This window comes from Onychostruthus taczanowskii, unplaced genomic scaffold (genome assembly GCF_017590055.1).
Source record: "Onychostruthus taczanowskii isolate IOZ18803 unplaced genomic scaffold, ASM1759005v1 scaffold78, whole genome shotgun sequence".
In the NCBI taxonomy this organism is placed as follows: domain Eukaryota; kingdom Metazoa; phylum Chordata; class Aves; order Passeriformes; family Passeridae; genus Onychostruthus; species Onychostruthus taczanowskii.
Genome location: NW_024505671.1, coordinates 825,292 through 840,376, shown reverse-complemented (window position 1 = coordinate 840,376; position 15,085 = coordinate 825,292). Strand labels below are relative to the sequence as shown.

The 15,085-nt window shown below is 36.2% G+C and overlaps 1 protein-coding gene across 6 annotated transcripts in view; it reads right to left on the bottom strand.

Annotated features, from left to right (window-relative positions):
- UTRN (utrophin) overlaps nucleotides 1–15,085 on the bottom strand; it is a 341,969-nt gene that overhangs the window by 22,956 nt on the left and 303,928 nt on the right. For all 6 annotated transcript variants that reach the window (XM_041423524.1, XM_041423522.1, XM_041423525.1 and 3 more), the window contains 5 exons: nucleotides 13,387–13,553; nucleotides 10,913–11,024; nucleotides 4,415–4,551; nucleotides 2,752–2,790; nucleotides 2,449–2,514 (listed from right to left, as the gene is read on the bottom strand). In XM_041423524.1, the coding sequence (XP_041279458.1) occupies nucleotides 2,449–2,514; nucleotides 2,752–2,790; nucleotides 4,415–4,551; nucleotides 10,913–11,024; nucleotides 13,387–13,553 (521 nt within the window). The remainder of the gene's footprint in view (nucleotides 1–2,448; nucleotides 2,515–2,751; nucleotides 2,791–4,414; nucleotides 4,552–10,912; nucleotides 11,025–13,386; nucleotides 13,554–15,085) is intronic.

The window sequence follows — 15,085 nt, the reverse complement described above, 5'->3', positions numbered from 1 at the left end:
GCTGGGGTGGGACATCGTGCTCCCCCATCTATCCTGAATGGAAGAGAATCTCTGAAGTGACTCAGGACAAATCAGACCATCTCTGCTCTAGGACATCTCAAACAAATCTAGTTCACAGTGAGCAACATGCTTACAAGTCACCTTTATAAAGCTGCTAAGCTCAGCATCTTTAAATCTTTTGATGAAATGTAATTTTAGAAATTAATCTTCACAGTCCCTTTATCACATAGGGAAGAAGTACAACCCCCATTACTTTTAAGAGAGAAGGGCCTGCCCTGAGTCCCTTAGTGAGTGACAGATATTCCAGCTCACAAATGCAGATTACACCGTTATCGTCACATTTAGGATCTCCATCATTAATGAGGATTTGCTTGGGATACTATATGGAACCAGCAGATGGCCCTAATCAGGGAGCACAGAGAGACAGGGAAGGGACGCTAGAGTGGCAAAAAGCCTTTAAGGTAGGATAAAAACTGAAAGCTGAGGAAGGAAATTAGAAGCAACTCAGAGGGAATTTCTCCCTGTTCAACAGAACACGGAGATGGTATCTGATTCCAGGCAGGGGATTTTTGTAAACAGAAAAGTGGGAGTTGAATGTTCTCCAACCAGTGACAGTGAAGGCTTTAAGCCCTAATATACTGTTTCTGCTAGGCACTGAAACCCTGATAATATTTCTTTAAAGATGCTTAGCTGAAAAGACCAGGATAATAAAAAAGATTTACTATTTTATATGCCACATATACATAACAGATTCAACTAGAAAGGACACAAAAATTATATGAAAGACACTGAATTATGTATTTTTTTCTAGATTTTATTACTAGAAGAAAAACAATCCTGAGTAGTTTTAGACAGATTACCTATGAGGCAATTAGTAGCAAGTTTTCGATTTTGCTAAGCAATGTCAGTACATAACAGGTACAGATTTAGTTTGTAACCTGAATGGTAATTCAGAACTGTGCAGTCCACCTTCAGCTAATCTCACCCTAAGCAGAACTGGTAAGAGGTGAGGGGGAGGAGAGGGAAAACAGCTATTGCACCCAAGATCTCTATTGATCCTTAATGAGAGTCCAGATTTTGAGCTTTATCTGGGCACAAAAAGCTGCAGTATTGTGGCATCACAGGCTGAAAAGACACAGGCAGACTGAAAATTCTTTCATCTCTCTAGAGAAATTTGTCTGGTTCAGGGGTTTTAATTGATTACAGCATGGCCTAAGTTACAGATTCAAAGAAATGTTAATGATGAATTAATACAAATGGCATGTTTCAAATAACTGAAAAGCTCTGTAATGACTTTGTATGTCATTGTGCTATACTACTAATGAAGCATGAAAATAATTGCTGTTGGGCAAAGAAAAAAAAAAAAAAATAGGCTGACTGTGGGTAGCCCTTCAGCTTTATTTCCTGGCCTATTTTCTCTTGTTGCAAAGATCAATACAGCATATCCTAGGCATTTAAAAAAACTGGTCTGAAGAATTTTAAGGTGCCCATAAATAAGACTGCTATTAATTTAAACATGCACTCTGAATTTTTATTCAAAGAAATGTAAAAGTTAAAATTGTTTTTCAGTTGTGGAGATCAGATACAAGAATAAAACCACCAAAGAAAAACCTAGTCAGTTCCCTTGGTACTTATTTTTGAGATGGTGTCTCTGGTTAATGTTTCACCAATTTCAGGCCCTTAACTCCAGGTGAGAGGCAATGGCCTCGAGTGGTGCCAGGGGAGGTTTAGGTTAGCTATTACAGAAAGTTTCTTCTGTGAAAAGTGGGTCTGGTGTTGGAATAGGCTGCCCAAGGAAGAGTTGGAACCACCTTAGCTGGAAATGTTCAAAAGGCACATGGGGGTGGCACTTGAGGACATGGCTTAGTTTGATAATTTTAGAGGTCTTTTCCTGCCTTAATGAATCTGTGATCATTCTGAATGTACAGAAGAGAGTTAACAAAACACAGAGACAATGAGATGGACTTGGCATAACAGACATTTTATCACAGCAGGAGTAGAGTGACCCCACAAAAGCCACAACATAAAACATCCGTAATTACAAGCTATGCTGCTAAAAGCCAACAGTAATGCAGAGTGTCAGCCAATCACAGAAGAAAACAAAACCTTGGATCTAATATCCTACTGGGAAAAGTTATATATATAGAACAAGTTCAGTTTATTTCAAAGGTTAAAAATTAAAAAAGAAACCATTAATGGCACTTTTTAGAAATAATGCCATTTTGCAACAGCTTCCATTCTGTATGAGAGATGATAGATTTAACACATGTATTTTGCATTTAATATGATCATAATAAGAACCTAATGATTTAAGAACATTCAACTCACTTCTAAGTACAGAGAAAGATATCTTTTTAAAAAATAATATCCAACCAGTAGTGTGTATTTAAAACTGCAGGAATCAACAACAAAATGCAATGGACTGGTGAGAAACCATGTCTCTCTTACCTAGTAGCATACTGTTCTATCCTGGAGTGTGTGTCATCATGAAACAGCTGTGGAGACTGGGAAGGACTAGTTTAAAAATAATAATAAAAAAATTAGTGGTGTCTAAAGCAATTAATGATATAGACAACATTATTTTTAAATCAGGTTAGACTGATGACAAATAAATACATGCACTATATTCCCAAGGGTGTTATTGCTTTGCGTCAGCTGTGCCCTATAGTTTAGGGACATCAGATCAGCTGCAACTGAGCTAAAACAACTGGCAAATGAAGCTTTCCAGATAAAGGGGTTCTGCATACTCACTCATATTGCTCTGGCCACATACTGATGAGAGTGATAGGACTGTAAGGAAGACACAAAAAGAGAGAGAGAGAGAAAAAGAATGAAACTATGAAACAAAAACTTCAGTACCATTTACGCAAGAGAAAGCTGGAGAAACACAAAATACTTTAAACAGCAACCCACCCTGAACAAGTAACAATTGATGTAGAAGAGAGAAGCAACAAATACTGCCACTTGTCATGGAGAGACAGAAGACTGACCTACATACTTAATTTTGTTACATAAAAATCAATTTAAAGAAAAATCCAAATCAGTGTTGTTGATTGAACTGCACTTCATAAACTATAATTAATTCATTTAAATTTTTCTCAAGTACTGGAACTTTCATTTTAAACAATAAAATGTATTAAAAAAAGCAGGGTGCACAAACCCCACCAATAAACCTCCCCCATAAGTCAGAGTTATCAATGCTCCTTTTCCTTATGCAAAAAAATAATGAGGTAAATACATATTGTATTACATTCTCACCTAACTATAAGAGATTTTTTCTTTTATTTTCTTTTTTTTTTTTTTTTTTTTTTTTTTTTTCTTCTTATTAGAAGGAACGGATTACTGAGTTTTGCCACCTGCAGGGCAGAGAACCAATACCAAGAGTTTTCTCAGCATGGTGCTGACAATTTTCTGTATATTTCCCACATGACTGGACCGACAGCATTTTATCCTGATCTGTGATTATAGTTTTATCATTCCAATTTCTGGCAGCATTGGCAAACTTTCACCACATTAAAAGCAGCTTTGCTTTCCTGTGTTGGTGGCAGCTGAAGACTGCCTGGTAGGTAACATTTGAACGTGCATTACTTAGAAGCGAGGCTATCAATCAGGCAGTTTTCAGATTACTTCCTCCTGTCTCTAAAACTGCTAATGAGAAGGTTTTGTTTACTTATTGCAAATGAAAGGCACAGCCCTACCAGTCATGAAAGCCCTCAGACCCTGGGCACTGACCCTGAGCTGCTGCATGAATGCAGAGTGTCTCTGCTGAAACCTAGCACGGGCGGTTGCTAAGTGGTGCTGTGTTCAGGCAGAGCAGCAGTGCCACAGACTCCAGGATGTGAGGGACAGTCAAGCCACGAAACTAATTCTAGCACCCTGTCAACACATCTTAATTTTTGCTCTTGTAAGAGTGTCTTTTGCTGACAGCTGCCAAGTGAGTAAATAAAATGGAGCACTTCTGTCAGCGCCATAAATAATACCATGGAGACACTGAGAGTGCTCTCTCTGATTAGGCCACCAATATTTCTGAAGCCTGTAGGACCCTAATTAACTCAGAAATTTCAAATTCCAGGAATTTTCACATATTCAAATAAGCAGTGCAGTTCCAAAAACCTAGTCTCCTCAAAAGCATTCTCTGTAAAACAGCTATTCAGCCCTCGCCAAAATCACCTGCTTTGTTCATTACCAGGGACATTGTAAAGTCCATGGCTTTATAATATAATGCTGATAAAAATCTAAGCATAAAATATGTTTGGAAATAATAGAGAAGATCTGCAAATAATGTGAAACAATGCAGCATAATATAGCACAAGGCTCTGCAATTGTTGTTGGCTAGCTTTTGAGTTTCAGCTTTTTGCTTCTGATGGAAGAGGCCAGTGACTCCATAAGCCACTGCTCTACAAAACAAGCTTACGTCTCCAGGTTGTCACCCTCCAATACTGTCTGCACAGGCAAGTAGCCAAGTCGGGGATGCTTTGCAAAATACTTCTTTGACCGGAATTTATTCTTCAGCACCTTTGTGAAGTCCCGTACATCTTCCCCAGAAGTTGTCTAAAAAAAAAAAATTAAACATTGCTAAATAGTACTGATTTAACATCAATAATGTCAATATTATTGACTAATACTGCTGGTACTGTCCTGAAAAAGAATACAAACAAAAATTTCAGTTATGCTAAAATTGCCTTTTTAGTGTCCTGAGATACAGTATAATAATAATAATAACAATAACAATAATAATAATAATAATAATAATAATGCACCTAAAAATTGTCTTCTACTGGAAAATAATAGCAAGGCTTCAAATTCCCAGCAATAAATACATAGCAATTACTTTACAAATTAGAGAAAATTTGACACAGGTTCAAGTATTAAGCTAAATATTTATATCCAGTCTTAAAAACCACAAAAAAATTACTTTTTGAGAAAAAATTAAAAAGGGAAAAAAATCAATTGATAAGATATAGCCCTTACTGCTGCCCATTCTAGACCTACAATGGAAAACTTTACCACAAGATGGGAATGGTATGTCCTAAACCATTCTCTGCTGCAATAGCCAAGATTTTCATAAGCATTTTCTCCAGTAACCAAACCTCTTCCTATAGGATTCTGCCACTACCTGTAATATTCCAGAGTTAAAAAATTGTGCAGATGAAGTGGTGGCCAGTCTACAGGCACTGTTCAAAAGAACAGGCAGGCCTGATAAGAACAATCAGTGCCTGAAGTAACAGAGTGATTCAGTGGTCTCCTTACTACCACAGAGTAAGATTAGGACATAGATTACCCACAAGATTCTACAAGTTTACAAGTTACAATCAACATATTCCATCCCTCCCAGCAGCTTTTTTACTGGTCCTGACTGACGTAGCCTCTACCAAAACTGGTAAGTACTTAGCCCCATTCCTCTCTGCTCCCTCCCTGCCCACCACCCTATCCTGAGAACAAAATTAAAATTTATTCAACTGCTTTTAAAAATCCCTTTAACTGGTGATAATCACAGAAATAATGGCAGCACTGCTTTGGTAATACTATTCAGCTAACTTCTGCTACAAAAGCAGGGATACATACAGGCATAAAATACAAGGCAAAAATGGCAATAAAGAGATCTGCAGGAAGAAACAATAGTATACAGTCTGCCTCGAAAATGTATGTGCTCAGACTGGGCTGAGTATTTCAACAGAACATCCCCTTCCAGCCGGTACTATTGAGCATTTTCTCTTGCAACTGCAGTAAAGAAAACATGGCCATTCACCTCCAGAATTACCTGAAGATTTGCAACAGCTTTTAGAAACTTCCAGTTCAGCCTCTGTAACAAACTACAAATTGCATTCCTGTACCTGCTTTGGGAGAAGCCTGTCAGCATCAAAGGCTACCAAAGCCGATGGATAACCACGCGGAAAATAGACAGGAAGACTTCAGTTTTGTCATCTTTTGCCCAAAGTACTACCAAGGGGCCCGGAGGCAGGTCAGGCAAACTATTCTCTGCTGTCAAAACTTAAAAATATTTTCATATTCATCTATATATTTTAACGTATGTATAATATATGCAGTAACAGGCTCTGTAATGCATTTCAGATGAGCAATAGAAATAGTAAAACAAACTGGTGTTGGTAGGAGGTTCTCATATGTGGCTTTAAAAAGTAGACAACAGAGAAAATTTGTGACCAAGGGCTGTTTGAAACCCTGAATTTTAATAAAAGTGAATCCAGGGAGGGTTCACAAAATCATTCTCAAAAAGCATCTCTCCAACTACTGCACCATCCAAAGAAGGAACATGAGGTCATGCAAAGGGCTGCTTACTCTCATGCAACAGGAACTCCGACAGATGCAACTCTGCCCCAAGGCCAAGGAATGAAAATTTTTGTATCTATACATTGTAGAAATAAATGTCTACTGAGCTGCCAAAATTTTTCCTCTGGTGTATTCTTCATTTGATATGACAACCTGATTCTCAGAAAGAGGACCAATATGACTTTGTACTGATGGAGCACTGCAAATACTAACCAGTGAAATTTGAGCAGATTTGAAAGAACTGTTTTAATTTACATGCAATTAAGGTGTAACTCTGAAAAATGTCTTTTTTTTTTTTTTTTTTTTTTTGGGCATATAACCACAAAATCCAATCCAATCCAAAACTGTGCCAAGGGAGATGTACTATAATGTTTTCCTTTAAAAAAAGAATAGCCAGGAACTGTTGTGTAGAATCTATCTTGTAAATTAAAACTAGCAGGTACCTTGTGCACTTGCTTACATCATGATATCTTGGCTATTTCCACACAAATCAATAGTACAAATAGCACCATTGCTACAGAACTACTTCAAAAGCAAAGAAAAAATACTTTCCTTCACTGAAAATTCAGTCCAAAGACCATGCCTTCAAACTGAATTTAAAATCTCAGTTCTTAGAGCAAGAAAAGTTCAGGAAGAAACATTTAATATCCATGGCTACCATACACAACTAAAAATCCATCATAACAATTGAGAAACTGGCATCAATGCTCTTCAATACACCAGCCAGGCGCAAAGAGAGTTATAAGCAACAAACTAAGATATAATTACTTGTAATCCAATAAAAAATAAAGAAACCAGGAAAGCAGCGGGAAAAAAAATTTAGCATGGTGAAATATGTTTTCCATACATATCTTAAAAATCCCGTTGATGTATGCTTTCAGTATATTGGAAATAGAACAAGTATTCATTGGTAAAAAAGTAATATCAAGATTGTAATAAACTAATTGTAGAGCTCTAAATTACATAACATATAATATAAAAATTTACAATAAATATGTGAGACATGAATAAATACTATAGAATACTTATAATACATATATATTTAATTTTATTTATTTATTAGTATTCTCTTTTTCAAATTCTCTTATTCCTTTCACTGCATCTAGCTATGTAAAAGATCTAGTCTACACCTAAATCATCATTCTCTTAATTACATTTATTATAGCTAACACAAAACCAATTAGCTGTTTTAATACACACAGAGAAACTGATTCCCAGAAGAGATGTGAACCTCCTTAATGTATGTTGTCATTAAGCCCAGCCACACTAATATAACACAAGTGCCACTGCTGAGAGAATTTTCAATTCAAAAAAATCTAAAAATAAACGTGGAGGTAGTTATGTAGGACTACTCCCAAACTAGATGCTAGGAAAAACCTAAGAATATTTTTACACATCCATGTAAAATTCTACATCTTTTCAGACAAAGATTATGTAAAGGTGAAAAATAAACTAGAATAACTTCGCATTTCTACTACTTAAGAGAGAATTATGTTTTCAGATGCTTCTCACACCTATCTCTAAATCCTGGATGAAAGAAAATAAAAGACATAACTGAAGTTATTACAATGATTTTCTTTCCCCCAGCATCAAGAAAACTAAATTGCAAGCTAGGGCAAATGCAAAATGGCATTACAGATTAGAATGCAGTAGCTACATACAACTCTGAGGAGTAAATGGTCCTAATCTGAAATTATGAAGCAATTCTTACCTAAAGCAAATATCACAAAAGTCATTACAATGGAGAACATATTCCTTAACCCATTCTCCAAATTATTTTAAATTTGATAAGAACTTACTGTGCTTCTGAGAAATCCCTTTATAGCCTACACTGAACCATTCACCTGAAGACAATTAAATGGCCTTCCATCCATCTGCAACTAAGCTCCAGTTCTAAATGTCAGCTTAAGTAATGGAGGCATTTTTTTTAACCTATTTATTGCTAGTGTTCTTGATAAAAATGTATTAATATGCATTAGCAGTAAGCAAGTGAAGCTAGATTTTAATGCAGTTTGAACAGCACATGAATTTGTACTCTGGTTTTCAACACTGGCCAAGAAAGCAACATTTTAACATCAACAGCCTTTGAATTTAGTTGAAAAGGCAGAGCGGATGCACCCTTCCTCTTCAAGCCATTTGTACTGTAATATAATGGATTCTAAAGAACAATTCAGTGGCCTTTGGTGCTTTTATTTTATTTCACAGACCCAGGTCTGTGTTATTTTTCAGGCATTATTCCATTTAAACATATAAGCTATTCTACTAACTGCAAAAATTTTTGCAATTCTTGACTACTGCATTGCATTTAATGAGTTCAATATGTAGAGAGGTTTAGCAACAAATTAGTATACCAACCACAGTGCATTATTACAAATAGTAAGAACAAATAATACAGGATTCTTTTCATGAAATCATTTCTGTATTCCAGACCTAGACCAGATAAGGCTAGTTAAAATAGTTTGCATGTGGGTACTGATTATGGAAGTCTAACAGGCATCTAAGTCTGTTCATATAATGGGTCATTTCTTTTTACAGAAATGGAGGTAGCAGAGTGCACTTACATCAGGACCCAAATAAAATCCCAGGTCTCATATTGCACTTCCAAGTTAACCAGGGTCGCTGCTGGACCTCTAATTTTATGCATCACCTGAATTATATGTCATTTCTTTTCTTCTGCTCTACTTAAAACTTCCCCAAGTTCCTTCCTTTCCCCCTTTTTACACTGGCCTTCCTTCCTTCACTCTAATTGAGAATGTCATTTTACTCCCCTTATTATCCCATAGCGAAGTCACCTCCTTCCTCCTGTATTTCATGGAAAGAAGGGACTTTTGCCTTATGTTACCTTATTTTACACCTAATATTACTTTAAAACCACATTTTTTTCTGCAGCAGTAACAGAAATTTTCATTATAATGTAAGCCATCCCTATTTCCAGGGCCAGATAGGATTCCAGTCATTTCCAGAACATATTTTTCGGTTTGTCAGCCTTCACTTGTAAATGAGATGGCTCACAGTTATACAATGTGAACTTGTTTAACAAGAGCTGAAAATTCATCTTGGATATCAAATCTGCTGCTTCAGACAAAACCTGAAATTCATCAGAATTATACCATCATGTTCTAGGGAAAGTACAATACCCCATACCAGATATAATTTGTATTTGACTAACGCAAAAGGAAGGATATCTTATCCAGCAGACCAACAGTATTATCTGTTTCAACACTCCTTACACCTCAATTTCTGAATTTCCTGCATATTATAGGCAATAAAAAAGAATATTTCTGTTCCACTAAAGATGAGGTTTATAAAGAAAAAAAAAAAAAAAGTGAATTTTTAATGTCTAATCATAGACCTCCAAATCCTGAGGTTAGAATAGTCATGTAATAAAATATAATAAACATTAAAACCGGCTGAAAAAACAACAAATCTACTTAAAAAATGTTCTTCAGAATATTCCCCGGCATGCAGATTTATCAATAAAATATTAACATTTGGTTATAGAATTAATGAAAATACATTGACATCACTCATTTTTTCCTGACCATAATGAAGTAAAACCATTACATTACAGAATTTGAATTTCATTACAGAAGACATGCCAGACAAAAAAAAGAGAGGGAAAACACAGGTAGTAAGTCCAATAACTACAGCAAGAAAGTCAAACAACTCAATGACTTTTTGCCACTAGAAGAACCCAATGAATTTTGTAACACTATTGAAAATTGGCTCTGTTGAATCAGCTCCAGTTACATTCTGGTCTGAATTTTTCTGAGCATGCAGAACTTTCACCACTGTTGTACAGAGCACATATGAACTAGCCTATTAATTTATTTCTAAGGTAAAATTCTTGACTGTAAACAGCTATCTGATAATAAAAGTGTGAGTGCTACTTGCATGTAGCAGCCCAGGAACTCCTTCAGTTAAGAATGACTCCTAGGAACCTCCTTAAAAAATTGTGTTTGAAACATCATTAGGAAAATAGTGTTACATTAGTGTTATAAAATTAATTTTTGTCAGGTACTGCTGGTAAACATCTCACACCACTTCTGGTTAGAAATTATCAATTTTGGTTTGTTTTTCTTTTCCAGCTGCACATTGGCTTTTGTATATCCCAGTAAATAGCAATTACACAACATAATGAAACACAATCTATTTCTAGCCACATTTTCATGAAGCAAGGAAATGCTGGACCCAAAAACACAGCCCCCTAAAAATATTAATGTGCAGTACTAGAATATGAAATATTCTTTGCCACTGGTACAGCAACAGTTAAGCAAGTCCTTTTTCTCTGACATGTTCTTACCTTTATCATGTATGTATGTTAATATACAAGAACAGCAGTTGCATTTAATATTCAAGCTTTGTTTTACCAATCAGAAGCGAGGTTTAAGCGCTCTCAGAGGTGGATACTGCTGCCCATTTCTATAGAATCCAAACACTCCCTACATAAAGTCAGCAAAACTTGAAATGTTCCTGATGTCTTCCAAAGAGAAAGGTAGGAAGACAAGCAACAGTAAATATATGAGAAAGAAATCCTGGCTAGGCAACAAAGATGATGAAAAAATATTTAGCCCTCAAATCTGCGTTGTTATTCATTAGAAACACTGAGCAAACTGGTACTCACCGGTATACAATACTCCACCATTGGATAATGCAATTTATGCCCCTTTGCCGTGCGGCCAGAAAAGAAACAGCTCTGACAGACATCATAGTTGAAATGTTTTAAGCTCCGGTACCTGTGGGGACATTAAACAAAGTGATTAAAGGTTTACTTCTAATTAAGCCTCACAAAGCAAATTACTCTGTGAAATGGGTCACCTGCTTTTCAGCAGCAGCTACACAAGGACACAGTGAGTTTGCTGAGCGAGAACTTTGAAGTGTGTGAGCGTGCACAACCAGAATGTGGCACAGCCAACACTCACCACGGCTGCAGGTCCAGGGACAGCAGTGCCACTGCAGCAGCTGCAGGGGACACAGGAAACCTGCAGCCCTCTTAGTCCACAGAACCTTCCTACACTACAAACCTCACTGAGTATTTAAAAGTTCCTGTCTCCATATCAATATAGAGAGCCATTGTCAATCACCTGCTGCCCAAGCAGGTTTGATACTGAAAGCCCTACAAGCATCAGCTTCATTGATGGACTGGGAAGAATTTATAATTTAAAAGTTTTTACTGACTTAAAACTACATTGCTTAGTTTTTCTTTTCCTGTTTACTATTAATTTGTTATCTCAAAAAAACTTATATAAAGCAGACTGGTTTATTTCAGTTTTTATACTCAACAGTTAAATTAAAAGTTTGTAAATAATTTTGATGTCCAGAAACTCGACACACATTTCAGAAAATTAAATTCTCAAGAATTCATTAAGTGTAAGAATAATTCAAAATTCAGTTAAAAATATACAGTGATTTGTTTACTTTTAGTTGATTTTTAAGAGAGTGCATGTATAAATAGGCTAACAAACTTCTACAGTATCCCTTGTACTAAATGTAATCACCAGGAACATGATTTATTGATTTATTTACTTAGACTAAATCAACAGTTCAGTTCCAGATTGCACCCACTGTTTCCATGCTATAGTTGTTCTGACTGGATGAGGTTATATCATTTGTATGAAACTAAAATGAGCTAACTGAACCAAATTGAATAGCTACTGAATAGTTAAAGTTTAAATTAAATTGCTTCCTGAGAGCAGTTTTCAGTACCCATCCACACTTTTCCCCTGTTGAGTTTTATGTTTTGTTTTGCAAGAGAATATGTCTATAAATGTAAAAGTTCACTTTAAAAGATGCTGATCCAACTTGTTTATAATCTCTTCCCAGAGCCAGTGCATTAAATGGCTACATTTACCTTCTGCTAAGATGCTAGATGCTTTTGTTGTTGCAGATCTCTAGCTTCATTGTAGAAATTATTTAAAATGACCCATTCTAAATGGGTCTTTGTCTTCTTTTCTGTCTCTCTGCCCTCCTACACATAGTACAACTTAGACAATTATAACATAGCTGAGCCAGAGCTTTGTCACCCTATGCTTCCTCAAACAATAACAAAGACAGAAACACAGAAAATTTAATCTCCTCTTAACACAGGCAACAAAGTTTGATCAGATTATTACTTTTGCAAATACTCACATACCTACATTTATAATGAAAACAAAAAAGAGAGTTGCTAGTTCAATCCCATAAGATTGACTAAAGCCAGCATTCCTGAAACTACACAAGATGAATCTGACCTCAGGATTCATGTAATTATCCTCTAAAATAACAGAAAGTTGGAGAACAGAAAGCATGATGAACAAAAATTCCTCATCTACCTAAATAACTAAAGAAAAATCTTAGATGCACTTACATGATTCACTGCTTTATATTTTTCCTAGATAATACATTAGACTCCATGACCACACTAGAGGAAAAAGCCAGTTATGCTTACCTCTAGCCTCTACTGTGGATTTTGGGGATGGGAGTTGCATCACTTTATACACTGCAGCAATCAATTTACAAATGCATGTTAGTCATAGCAGTACTTACTAAGGGTACCAACTACAGTTTAGGAGAATAACATGGAGAATATTCCCCATGTAAAATTTTCTTTTAGAATTCATACCCTCTAGGGACATAGACAAGGACTTTGCAAGTCTCATCACAGCAAGGTATCAGTGTTTAAGGAAGGAAAGATTGATGTTGAAGGGTATTTTATACTGCCTGGCATAAGTTAATTTCCCAAGCCTTATGCAGGAGAGCAGACAGACAGTCCATGTTTTTTCTTACTGATCACCTCCTTTTATCTTGTGCTTACAGAACACAGGGGGTGCATTTATACTTCATTTGCTATTTCTTGGATCCACCAATCCAAAACCATCTGATGACAGCCCACCCTGTGCCTCTGTCAGCCACAGGACCACTGGGTATCTAACCATGGCACTGCATGAGCCAGAGCTGCACTGGCTCAGGCCACACTGTGGCCTCACCATGGGTGACAGATCCCATCTTAAACAAGGAAAACAGTGGAAAAAGAGACAGGAAAAAACTTCATTTGTTGCAAGTCTTAAAAATGTGGATATTTTTAGAGAAAAGTTGCACCTCTAACACTTCTCCTCTTACCTAAATCCAACAATTGGACACTCCTTACAGATGTTGCACTTGGCCTGATGTTTTGCTGTTTCTGCAGCTGCCACACGGTGTAGAACTGGTAACCACACCATAGACTGTGGTTCTAACCGCATCCAATCTATGAATTGCTTTACAGTTATTTCTGGCTTATTGTTGTTCTGTGGAGAGAAAAAACCCACATCCAAATTAAAAAAAAAAATAAAAAACAACAACAACAAAACAAAACAACAGACACCCATAAGCAGATTTTCCTTAGAATTCTATGGAAAAAAGACCACAAAAACCTGATTGAATTATTTCTATGACCATTTAATCCAAAACCATTTACAGGCTATAAGAAATAACCTCAATGAAAATGAAAACAAAGAAAACAAGTTAAGTCAGTAAGACTTTAGAAGACTAAACAGCTGTGATAGAGTGGACAGATGGTAAGAAAGATGGAGGACATAGTACAGAAGTAACAGACTGTAAAGCAAAGCTGTCTTTCAACTGAAAGGACTTGAAAAGTAAGTGAGCATACTCTGCAGTTCAGACATACTGAAGACATGGTTATCTTCTGAATTAAGATTGATGACAAAATGCTATAAGTCAGTAGTGTTTGCATGTGTGTACTGATTGCCCCAAGACACGTCAATTTTTTATTGTGTTCTAAGCCCAGAGTGTTCTTTCTAGTTAGCCCATTAAACATAACACGTACACACAATAAACAAACAAACAAACAGGCAAAGAACAAGAAAGGAATCTGCCATTTATAGCCAGCCACAGCAAGAATATATCACAGCTAATGTATTAACATGATTGTTTTAAGAAGCAAGCAAACACACTTCCACATTTTCTTTAAGTTATAACCACCAGAGGAGCCTAGCTACAAAGGTATTCATCAACTTTGTCAGCAATAACAAAAGAGCTCAATATTTCTGAGCTCAATATTGTTCTGAAGCAATAAAATAAAGCTTTAAATGGAAGTTATTCTTAAATGGTAACACAAGATGGAAAGCTTCTTAACCTATTCATGGTCCGAGTTTCTTCGTCACCAAAAAGATACATTTTCACTGGGCTGAGATAACTGACGTGCAGCTGCACATTTTCTCTATGTTCTCCTAACCAGGGATTGAACTTGAACTACTCCTGTGAGATGAGGGATTGCAACCTCATTATCCCTATAATTGTAATAATACATCAAGTATTTAATCACTGTCTTGCTGGTACCCCCCACACATAATTGAATAGCATGGGAGATGGGGTAGATCCTTGAGGGGCATAAAGGTCATTCTTCTGTCATACACAAAGTCTGTGAATAATAAATGAAATTTATTTCAGTATGACTTAACCACTCAAAGCCAGTGACAGATAAGTCAAGCACCATCCCTTATTGTCTGAAGCAGCAATGTTAAAACATCAGGGGAAACTTTACATGGTTAATTGGTCAAACTAAGTTCCATAAGTATCTATAAAACTATTCATGACCTGGACAAACACTCTTCCAATCCTAATTGCCTGAGTCCAGAAATGAATCTGATCATTCTGGAAAAAAACCAGCACAATTGCGTTTTTCAAAGAACAAAATGTAGAAAAATGTAGACAAAAATGTAGAAATATCTGTGAAAGAATGGCAAAAGAAAATCCTCTGAAAGTTCACTAAAATCTTTAATGTTTGTCCATTCAATAAAATCAGAAATGTCCAAGTAAA